The sequence below is a fragment of the Protopterus annectens genome, chromosome 8.part0 (genome assembly GCF_019279795.1).
Source record: "Protopterus annectens isolate FY-2018-M chromosome 8.part0, PAN1.0, whole genome shotgun sequence".
In the NCBI taxonomy this organism is placed as follows: domain Eukaryota; kingdom Metazoa; phylum Chordata; order Ceratodontiformes; family Protopteridae; genus Protopterus; species Protopterus annectens.
The window spans coordinates 1,364,609,739-1,364,622,524 of NC_056741.1; the positions used below are offsets into that span (position 1 = coordinate 1,364,609,739).

The 12,786-nt window shown below is 36.8% G+C and overlaps 1 protein-coding gene across 1 annotated transcript in view; it reads right to left on the reverse strand.

Annotated features, from left to right (window-relative positions):
* VPS11 (VPS11 core subunit of CORVET and HOPS complexes) overlaps window positions 1-12,786 on the reverse strand; it is a 620,327-nt gene that overhangs the window by 451,725 nt on the left and 155,816 nt on the right. The window contains exon 4 of the mRNA XM_044080942.1: window positions 10,887-11,050. Within this exon, the coding sequence (XP_043936877.1) occupies window positions 10,887-11,050 (164 nt within the window). The remainder of the gene's footprint in view (window positions 1-10,886; window positions 11,051-12,786) is intronic.

Sequence of the window (12,786 nt, forward strand, 5' to 3'; positions counted from 1 at the left end):
TACCTATAAGATTGTAAGTTCTAAATTCTGAACTGTGAGTTACTTAAAAGTGCACTGTGCAAAAGTGTGATTACCATTTTAAATCTATTTTGGGAAATGAACTTTAATTTAGCATTTTACTGTAAATAAGTTACAATTACTATGAATAAGGTGTCTAATCTGTTATACTTCTACAACATACATTTTTCAGCTAGCTATGCCTTTTCAACTCTGCTGGTAGGATAGTACTGGGAACTGGGTCAGAGATGATATATGTTAGCTGGTAAAGGGGTTAGAGCTAATACTAAAGTGTGTATTCAGTAAATATAAAAGGGAAAATAAGTTTAATCAGTCTAAGGGACAGCCTTTCTAACATGACTTTAAAGTGCTCAGAGTAGATGAGGTAATACTGGGAATGGCTTCTAAAGTCAAAATTTTACAAGGGGTGGGCAACTAAAGAAACACTCGGTTTAAGAACACAACCAAGACAAGGTAGGTAGGGAAGGAAAATCAAATATAGTCACAGAGCAGTATTACTTTAAGTTTCTCAGAAAGTAAACCTTGTTCTGCTGTCCTTACCTTCCCACAGTTCAAATACAGTTAACTCATTTTTCAGTCAAAGAATGCAGCATGTTTCTTCCTAATCCTAACCAAGAACTTTTAAGTATCCAAGAAAAACTAATTTAAAGTATAAGAGGACTGCAATATAGAGCGAAAGACATGAAATGGTAACCATTTGAAATATTGGCACTCTCAATGCAGAATCGCGGAATGTAGAGACAACCAGAACAACAATCTGGACTTACATATACTACATCTGAGACTGCCATTTTGGAATAGTCCATTTTCCTCCAAGGTATGATGAGCTCAGAATTGGTATACATCATCATCAAAAGTATAAAGTAAGAGAGTGCTGTTCTGTATTTTCTCTGCCCATGTATTTTCAGTCTTTTTTTTTTTTTTTTTTACACCTCAGTGTTTCAGGACTCTGAAAAGCAAATCCCACAATTTCAAACAGGCAGCTCAAGAAAACAGTAACTATACAAGTTACAATCGAGAAATCAAAAAACAGTCACCTTTCTCCATTCTGAATCTTTGATCACAAAATGCTAGACATTCAAAGTCCTATCTTTATGGGGGGGTGGTGGACTGGATGGCAAGTTGAAAACAGCAGAGTTCTTGAGCTCTGCAGTCTTCATTTTTTCCTGACAGGATTTTTTATTTTATTTCACCAACAAAGACCTGAAACTACTAAAATCAGATTCTGGAAGTCGTAAGCTACAAGTTGGTGTAACTTTTAAGCTAAAATTTTCCTATTTTCCTATCAACCTTTCAAATAGAATGGACATTGAAACCACATTCACACAGGAAGATAAGCAGCTCCAAATTTTCTCAGCAAGAAACTCCAATGAAGAAAGAAATACAGGTAATCCTTACTACAGTTCAAGACTTGGTGGGTAAAATGGACAAATTAAATGTAAAAGTGGACAATATAAAAGAAGATACCATCAAACAAAAATGAAGTCCTTAAACAACAAACTGCCCAGATTGCTGCTTTGGAAGATTCTGTAACAGATATAGACTATAGGCCAACAGAAAATACCAGACACATCGAAAAGATAGATGACACTGAGAACAGAACGAGGAGAAACATAAGAATCTATGGCGTCCCGGAGCAGATGGGGGGGGGCAATATTATTAATTGCCTGACTTCTTGGTTTCCTAAAATCCTAAACCTACCAGAAGAACTATCCTTCGGGATAGAAACGACACGCAGGTCTTTAACTACAACTTCTGTATCCAGTAAAAACAGCTGTCCAAGATCTATTATTGTAAGATTTATCTCCACTCAAGACAAAGACCTTGTTTTAAGAACTGCCTTGTCCCTTGCTTCATTAAAAATTGGTGACCAAACAAAAACTTTTGACTCTCTCGAAGAAGCACCCATATTTATCCAAAAAAGAACCTTTTAAGTCAACCTTAACCCATGGATTCTTCAATTAACTTAAAAAGCAAGCTTCAAAAAATAAGTAGCCTATTATAGGTTCATAGGTTCATACTAGGCTATCTGCCCTAGGGCATTTATAAGCCTACTGAAGCAAACACCAACCCTCGCACGTACGGCTGCTCGGCCAACCAATCTTGTAGAAAACACCAAAAGCCAGCAAGATAGTATCACCGTTTATTCAGAGGCAAAAAAAGGACAAAACATGTCCAAATTCAAAAACTCATACTAGTTTCGGCACCAGCCTTCCTCAGTGAGTAAAAATCATCCAAAAATCCATAGTCAACGTCAGTTTAAATATTGGAATAAACCAATAACAGTACAAACATTTGCATATTGCTTCCAAGTCAGATTTAAAGCAACATTACACTATGCATAGAGTAACATGAGACAAATAATGGCATGTTATTTCTATACCTAAGTATAATATAATCTTAAGTTGCAAAGGGAAAAATATGAATAAAGTTACATGTAGATGTAATAAAATACTGAGGTGGATTATAAATGGTCATTAAGACCTGGAGGAAAAAGGGCTCCTAAGTGTGTGATCCAGTATCTTTCCTTATGGCTCAGAATACCTTGCCATCCTGTCTGGTTTTGCCTATTCCCTGTAATTTTGTCTATAATTGTAAACATAAACTGGGCACTTGGATGTTTAACTGTATGTAAGTATAGTGCATTGGATTCCTTGTGGTTCCGTATGTCGCTACGATGTTCCCCAATTCTGATACGTAGTGTACGTGAAGTCTTGCCAACATAGAATGATTTACATTGGCATGTAGCCAAATATATAACCCAGCTAGTGGAACAATTGCCAAAAACCTTGATATCATACACTTTGCTGGTGTTGGAGCTCAGAATTGTTTGAGCTGATTAACATGGGCACAAGATACGCAATGTCCACACCTGAATGTTCCCAATAATTCATCCCCCAATATGGTGAGTTGTTTGTATTTGGCTGCCCCACTTTCTCTGTGTTTGTAATGAGAAAATAGGTTGCCTAATGTTTTTCCACGTCTGAATGAAAATGAGCATTGGTTGTCTAAAATCCCCCTCAAAAAGTCATTTGCTAATAAGATGTTCCAATTTTGGTTCACCGCTTGCCTGACAGTCTGATGATTTTTGCCAAGTGTGGTAATTAATCTCACTTGAGAACTATTGATGTTTTGACTTTTATCCCTGTATTCCAACAATGTCTTCCTATCTTGTTTGTCTGAATAGGTCCTTGCTAATTCAATGTCAGAAATACAATAACCCCGGTCCAAAAATCTAGTAAGTAAATCATTTTTGGCCGTAGAATAGTCCTGTGAACCTGAATTGATTCTCCGAATTCTCAGATATTGAGATTTAGGGATGTTCCGGATGGTGTGGCGTGGATGCATACTATGTGCATGTAACAGGGTATTAAACTGGGGATATTTGCGAAAAATTTTTGTATTGAGTGTATTGTCAATGTTACGATATACTGTAACATCCAAAAAGGTTATGACATCTCTATGGAATGTGATAGAAAATTCAATACCCCAAATGATGTTATTCAGATGTTCCAAAAATTCCTGTAAATAGTTCGCATCCGCACGCCACACCATCCAACAATCATCTAAATATCTTCTCCATATGTCTATTTCCACAAGATATAAATTGTGTAAAGGGTTATAGATCAGGCATTCCTCAAGGTAGGCCATGAAAAGATCCGCATAAATGGGGGCAAAAGAAGCCCCCATGGCCGTACCTTGTAGTTGCCAATAGCAATCACCCTGGAAATAGAACACATTTTTGTTTAAAACATGTTCGGTAAGACAAATAAGCAAAGTATTGAAACCCGGAGAATATAGTTCTGACTTGACAAGCCAATATTCAACAGCCTAGAGCCCAGCCCAATGTGGAATACTGGTGTAGAGGGATTTAACATCCAGTGTGCACATTATCCAATGGGGTTCTAGTTGGCAATCTTCAATGATTTGCAAAAATTGCGTGGTGTCCTGAATTCTTGCTCTAACCAAGGACAATAATGGTTTTATAAGCCTAGCCAGAGTGTGTTTGGCTTTCTCCACCCATTTTAAATTAATTTTGCTATGCCCTTTTTCGAGGTTAATATACTGTGCCTCTGTCTAACAGTGACACAGAAGTGATACCCGGGGTAAACCTACGATCTCACATCCACTCATCAAGATTCCTCTTGAAGAGAGTCAATGAGTGACTCTGCCTAACCTGGACTGGGATTTTATTCCAGAGTGAAGGGAGCCTCTGGGTTATGAATCTGTCCCTCCAGCATGTCCTATTTATTTCAGTGCTGAGGTTCAAGTCTCTCGAGCGCGTAGCTCGATGGGATTTGGATTTTCTGAGGTGCAGCATGTCCATTAATTCTGGGTTGGACATGGCTTTATACGTCAGGCACAGATCGCCACTGAGCAGGCGGCATGCCACTGAGTAGAGCTGGAGTTTCTTTAACCGGGCAGCATATGGCATCTGTTTGAGCCCTTTGATCCTCTTGGTGAGGTACTTTTGGGGTCTTTCCAGTTACTGCAGGTGTCTGGTAAGGTACATCCCAAAAGGGGCATTGCACTCAATTATGGGCCTGATGAGGGATGAGTAAAGAGGCACGATGACCTCCCCTGATCTAGATGTGAATCCCTTCATGATTAGGTGGGCTATATAAAATGTTTTTCTAACCACTTTGGCCACGTGGTTGTCAAATGAGAGATTGCTATCAACTTGGGTCCCCAGGTCCCTAATTACTTCTTCTGTACTTAATGGATTACCACCTATGTGGTAATTTGTGGGCACTTCGTTTTTGTCAAAGGGGATGACTATACACTTTTTGGCATTTAGCTTGAGGCCATGGCTCTGGCACCAGTTGTCTGTTTCTATGAGGCCCTTTTGGAGGATGCTTGTGTCGGCTGGAGAGTATATTATGGCGCCCAGTTTGCAGTCATCTGCGAACTTGGTCAGCCACAGTCCTTCCGTGTTGGCCTGTACCTCCGAGAAATATATACCGAACAAGAGAGATCCCAGGACTGAGCCTTGTGGGACGCCACTTGTAACTGGTTTGGAGTCTGACATGGCTCCAGCAATTCTAACCATGTGGGTTCTGTCCTTGAGCCAGTTTGCAACCCATCTAGTGACATAGGGGTTTATATTTAAGCTGGTGAGCTTATCTATAATGCCCGAGTGGGGTATTGTATCGAAGGCTTTTGCGAGGTCCAGGTAGGCTGTGTGGACCACCTTCCCCTCATCAATGGCCTTGGTGACTGTTTCAAAGAAATCGACCAGGTTTAAGAGGCAGGATCTGCCCTTAACAAAGCCGAACTGGGTAGGATACAGTGTCTGTAGGTCCCCAATACCTTTATTTATGAGGTCCATGATGATCCTTTCCATAGCTTTGCAGACCAAGCTAGTCAGGCTTATGCGGCGATAGTTTCCAGGGTCCGTTGAGGCACCACCTTTGTGGAGAGGGACCACTGTTGCTGTACGCCACTCTTTGGGTACATATCCTGTAGTAAGGCTGAGATTGAACAGTAGTTTTATGTTTGGGTTTAGCTCTTCTTGGAGTTCATGTAGGACGCAGCCCGGGACACCGTCTGGTCTAAAGTAAAAAAAGAAACCCAGAGACAAATGATTATACATAACTACACAATTTCATGCAAGTTTTTGCTTTCTCCCTTCTAAATAATGTGGAATCATACACAGAAGGTAATGTAACTTTTTTTCTCTCATATTATCTTTCCCAAAACCATTTTATCTTTATAAATAATATATATTACTCAAAATTCAAGTAAATCAAAATCTTATCCAACTGCAAACTGCTATGTTATACTTTTAACTCTATATACATGGCCCAGCACTAGTGAAATGGTATAAAATCATTTACTAATTGCATATATATATATATATATATATATATATTTATAAAATTATTTTATATCCTATACGTACTTCATGTATGTGCCTTCTCGTTCTGTTTTAGTCCTAGTGTCATAGGTTCATAGATTAGTACTAAGCTAACTGCCCTTGTTTGCCATTTTAAGCCTAGCCAATTACCCTTGTGAGACTCAAACCCTGCACCTTGTGTTTGTAAGGGAAACACCTTAACCATTAGGCCACCCTCCAACTCCTCATAATATTTAATCACTGCAGGAGAGAGAAATGTTTACTGTGTTACTGTTACGTAATTAAAAAGAAAGTGGTGACATTTTATTATTATTATATATGCATTTACTATTTAACTGAACTTCTGCAATGTACTCCATTTAGCTATGTCTTACAGCTGTGTATGGTTGGTAATTTGGAGCCTTTATTTTAAATATTAACCATTTTACAAGTTCTGCTTAAAAGCTTCATTAGAAAATTCCAGCCTACTTACTTTTTTGATGGAATTTTGACAACTTTTATGACGAGCTCAAGCTTCTAAAGGCTTCAGTTAGTTCACACAGACTCATGAGAAACAATCTGCTGTCTTCCAGGAGGTATGCGTGACCTCTGAACCTGTTTCTCTTCACTGAACTCCATCAGCCAGTCAGATTTAAGAATGATTGTTTGAACTGAGTTTTCATTCATTTAGCAATTATTTTTTATCTAAAAAGTCTTATAAGCATATGTTTTACTGCAAATACTGATTTATTTAATCTGAATTACACTTATATTTAGATAAGAATTACAAACATGCTTCTGACAGCAGTTTTAAATGCATTTTTTTTCCTGTGTGCTTTAATGACATTACAGTCTTGTACTTACTCACAGCAACAAATAATTATTAGGATTAATCAATTTATCTTAGTCTGTCTAGATAAAAAGAAATTTAAGAAATTGTATACAGCTTTATGTTCTTAATTGATGTATACATAGTATATTAAATTGATTTTTTCCTTTTGTATGTTTTAATGTACTTGCAGTTTCCCTTCTGCTTGCTATTAACCTGCAGTAGTTAGGAACTTCCACTAGACGTCATGAAAGGGTTAGTTTGTGGCTTCTATGAGAGCTATAGTAAGCCTACATGTACTTTATACAAGCAGGTTATTAAAATATACAATTGTATTTTCAAATTTAGAGTTATTAAATTGTTTATAACAGTTTTAAAAACGTGTTTGGCATAAAGAATCAAGGAAAGCATTTGTCAATGTTACTTATAACAGCAGTCTCCATCAAATGATAATATTTAATATTATATCTGGGTTGAACAAACCCATGAAAAGGAGTAGTGTCAACAAATACTTAATGCTACATAAAGCAGATTTTGCATTCATTCAGGAATCCCACTTAGTAACAGAAGATCTCAACAAATTAACCTTTCAGGATTATAAGATTTTGGTAAGCTCAAACTACAACCACAAAAGAAGAGTTGCCCTAATTTCACACAGAAAATCAATGACAATTCCAAAAATAGCTGACTCGTACTCAAGCAATGATGGTATGCTTGCTTTAGTCATAATAAAACTAGATAAAAAGATGTACACTTTTGCAAACACCTACTGGATACGGAGTATTGGGACTAAAACTGTGAAAAAAACATTTAGACACCATAACATTAAAGTCTAAAGGTGAGTTACTATTAGCAGGTGATTTTAATTATATTTCGTCCTCCACTGATACCACAAGTTCTAAACCCTTCAAGATGTCACATGTTGCCAATCACATGAACAACTACATAAAAGACAGAAACCTAATTGGCATTGAAAATATAAAAATATTATCCTCCCTGAAGTATTCCCACTACTCTTACAGATTTGTCACACAGAACAACATAGATAAAGTCTTTGTAACCAGTTTTTTACTGGCCAAAACTAATAATGTAGTGCTGACATCATGCCCTATGTCTGACTACAATGCTATCACCTTCAATGTAACACTTAATACTGACCCCTTAAACATCTGCCAAAGACTACCTGCTTATCTAGTAACAGTACAAGGATTTAAAGAATGGTTTCTAGATGAAATAAAGCTTTACCTAGACACCAATTATAATAATGGAGAGGTTTCATATATTATCATATGGGACACTTTAAAGGTAGTTTTACATGGTAAAGTCAAAAGTTGGTATATAAATAAAAGGAAATAGTGGGGAAAAAACTGGTAGACATACAAAAAAGAAACTGATGAGCCAAAACTAAAACTTACATCAAATGACAAATCTGCATTAGCTGACATATGTAAACTGAACAAGGAATATCAGGATATCATGCAGCATAAAATAGCAATAAATCTGGAAAAAAATCAGATTACAATCCTACTCAATTAATCCCAAGAGTATGCATAGGATTGTGATTAGATCTAAATATTTAAATGAAAAAAAGTCATAAAAGAAATTATATACACTAGAAATAATCAGACGATCAAAGCTGCAGACCTAAAAAATATCTTGTGTTTTAAAAACCATTGCAAGAATATTAATAACTCATCTGCAAGTGATAACAAAAGTATAGACAACTTTCTTGCTAATAATATTCAAAAGAAGGTATCCAAACACAGTATTAATAACAACACAGGCTACCATGTCTACCCCTGCTTTGCTGACTATGACACCTTTTGGATAACACAGACAAACCTTTTTTTTTTTTTTTTTTTTTTTTTTTTTAAGAATTAAAGGAACAAATAAAAAAATCTTACGACAAAAAAGGCACCAGGGCTGGATGGTCTAATTCCGGAATTTTTAAACTCTTACCAGATAACATCTTGAAAATCTTGCTCAATGCAAAAAAAATCACTCACATCTAATTACCAACAACTTATAAACTCAATTACTAGTCTAACAGACAGTTTGAACAGACTGCTCTTCACATGTGAAGAGCAGTTTGAACAGACTGCTCTTCACATGTGAAGACAGACCAACTTTAATCAAAATGATACTGTTACCTACAATCTTATTCACTGGCCAAGCTCTAATAATTCCGTAACCTGTCAAAATTAAACAGAAAATTAATAACTTATCACTCAACTTCTTTTGGTATCCCAAAAAATCAAGAATTGCTCTTCTCTGGCACACCACAAGCTGGGATGAAAGAAGTATAGGGTTTCCAAATATTGATTTTTATTTAACCTCCGCATTTATTAACAGTGTTGGTTTGGAAGAATACTTCTTATACATCATACTGGAAATCAATACACAAAATTTTACTTCTTAATAGTAATAGGACATTTCTTGAACCATATACTCAAATACATACAAACATCTTTATATGGATTTTAAAAATATACATGCAAAGTGAAAGGTCATAACTTGTTCTCACACCTCTTATAAACCAAATATTGCTGTTGTTTAAAAAGCTTATGTTTTCTAATCAATTAAGAATTTGCTAATATTTATGTTTCCTATTGCTTACACAAATGAATGTTTGATATATTTTGATACTCAGAAAATGTTAGAATTTAAGAAGGGTGACCTATTGGGTCTATGACATTTCGCCGAAAATCCATTTTGCCGAAAATTCTGACAAGATCCAAATCGCCGAAAATAGTACCAATCTGCCCTTTCCCCCCACTGTATTGCGATCTCGGAGTGAGAATACTAAAGTGGGGGGGGGGGGATAGCCCCCCCCACCTACTCAAGTTATAAACTACTTACTTACCCTTTTAATAGGGACTGATCAATATAAAACAATACTAGACAATATTAAACTGCACTGGGTTGGGGGCTACGCCCCCAACACCCCCTACTTTAATATTCTCACTTCGAGATTGCACTACAGTGGGGACAAGGGCAGATACACTGTCAGTACTATTTTCGGTGATTTGGACCCTATGTCAGCAATTTTCGGCAAAATGACACTGATCTGACCTATTACGTTGGAATCAATTTCTCTCAGCTAATAAAATAAGTTCTGCAGACTATTTGATCAGCAGATACAGTATGCAATACTGCAATTGGCTGGACATTCAAACTTGTAAGGATTTTATACATACTAAGCTCGTACCCTCAAGAGACATACAATAAGAGTAACTTAAAAATCTTGGATTTTATCTCTCACAATTATTAACAGCTCACCCAAGAACACTTCATACATATCTCTTACTTACAAAATTCTCAGAAATGATTTTAGCAAAACAGATGTTTCTTTTTGGAAATATTCAAGTGAAATCAATAGACAAGTACTTGGAGAAAAAGATTAAAAAAAACAAAACTTTGTTTGCAGTCGATGAAGAATCCACATCTTCCCTGTTCTGGCATGTATACACATGGAACTTTTTACATAGATGTCCCCTCCCACCCCACATAGACTAGCAATAATGTACAAGAAAGATGAAATGAAATGCTGAAGATGTGGACACCCTGATGCTGACTAGATACATATGGTTGTTAATTGCAAAATAATTTCCCCATTTTGGTTAGACTTTAAATATCTTTGTAAGGCTCTATGGAATGACAGCTGTATCACTTCTGACTCCCTTATCCTTTTCAATCTTCTTGTTCTTGAAGTCATTATTAAAAACCAAACATTTTTACTATGGTCTGTCCTCTCTACAGCAAGGAAAATTGTTACTAAAAATTGGAAAATCCCAATCTACTCCTGTCTTTAAACTTGACAGTATTCATCTTACGAAATGCATTTGTAAGAATGACATTGCTACTACAAAAGCAAGGACTAACAACACAACTCATCATTTAATTACTTGGACAAAACTGTCTAATCTGAGAAATATTAAGTGTTCTCCTATGTATATTGCTTTTAGTTGTTACGGACACTGTACATACTTTGTTTTTTTCTTGTTACTATACTGTTACGTTATTGTGCTATACAATGAATAAAAACATTTTGAAAAATAAATCCTATCTGTATGTTCCTTATTTCCATAATTAAAATGGGTATAGCAAATTAGACCAGAATGCAAGATGAACTCCATCTAAGTGTAGTATTTTATTACTGTTTTTACAGAAGCATTACTAGTCACTAAGGAAGAATATACCAACCTGTACATTTCCTGTGGTGGCAATAAAGAGGTGTGTGGTTTTTCCAGCCTGTCGGAATGCAAGACCTGTTACTGGGTACACACCTTCATGGAGGACCTGAGTCTTGCTGTGCCTGTCACGTGTGATATCCCCTTTGAGTAGCACAACACTGCCATCTGCAAAACCTGGGAGGAAAAAAAAAAACATTACTCCCTACAAAAAAATTCTTGATGTACACTGAAGGGGTTTACAACCTCATGAACTGAATTTTTGTTTACTTATTATGAGTGTGTGACTATATGTTAGACAGTAAAAAAGTAATTTTAAAACTCTGCGGCAGCCAGTGTGCAAAATATAATCAGATCAAACAGGATAACATGTCTGGAAAAAAACGTGTCTATATGGAGAAAACAAAGCTATTTGTTTCAGTACAAATTGATCTCTAGTTGATACCAGCATGATTGGGGTGGGCAAGGTTAAGATGCAGAAACGTGTTGCTCCTTGAAATCAAAATTAGGGCTAATTTTGCATCAAATCCATTCATGATCAGCATCAGAGTAATATGTTTATGAAGTCCTGCTATAACTACAGCATGTTAGACAGTACTACAAAGATCAAGCAGTCTTTCAAGCCTCAGCCACAGTGGTGCTGAATTTAACCAAATAAGTGAACTGATCTTCTTGGTCCTGTTTTTGACACGTCATGCTAGGAACACCCGAGTAAAGGCAGATGTTGCACATTGAGCAATTTAGAGCTGCAAATCAACCAGCATGCTTTTGGGAGGAAGGAGGATGATGAATACATAAAAAAAACAGACAAGCATGAAAAGAAATAAAAAGATCGGTGCTCATAGCTCGCAATATATCAGGGACAATCAGGCACTTCAAACATAATTTTACCATTAACATGAGGCATTTATAGAGTAAGAGAATGTAAATTAATATATATTTTCTAAAGCAAAATAAGTCTATAACTCTAATTATTGTCATTATAAGTGTGACTTACCACATTTTCTCCAAACATCACCAATGTTAGGAGGGATTATAAGGGACAGAGTTACCAGTGTAAAAAATCAGGGACATCCTTAAAAACTGGGGACAGCTGAGAGGTATGTCTAAACTAATTATAACACTGGATGTGGTAGCAGGCCTTCTGATGTGTGTAACTGCTTGAATTTTCTACTATAACATTTCAAGTTCAACACAGCTTTGATTTTTTTTTTCTTTCTTTTCAAATAATGACATCAGAATACATGTTAGATAGGCATGTACAAGTCCCAACACAGGAGAGTGCATTCAACTCCGAAGGAATCTAGTTCAAACTCCATGCAATGAGAAAACACAACATTAAACAAGTACAAGAAAGTATACAAATACTACTTGTATATCATTGTACACTGGTGGATAGTCTCTTTAAATGAGACAGCTCAGAAGGTTCAGGCAACACAGTGGTGGACGGCCCCTTTAGAGATACACATGTGAGAGATGCAACCATATAGCCATACTGAAGGCTAAGCTCTCTCAACTCAGTACTGGAGAAACCAGTCAGGAGGAGAAGGAAACCACGCTCACTACAATTCCAGTCTCACATAGACCTACCACGACAGCAAACCAAACACATAAACACACAAAAACATACTCGGAGGCTCTAAATAAAAATCTGCCTAAGCAGCAGAGACCTCCAAAGCAGACACCCAAGCAACAGCTACAACAAAACAAAACACGTGCAACACATATCTCACAAAGCCAGTGTGCCAAACAGTCACAGCCCTTAAGGCTAAACAACACACCTGATACACTTGTAATAGGTGACTCTATAGTCAGGCACACTGACGTCCCACTCACCAGGCTGAACAAGGAGAAGGTCACGGTGAGCTGCCTGTCGGGCGCTAGCATCCACCACATAACATAAGCACTCAGGT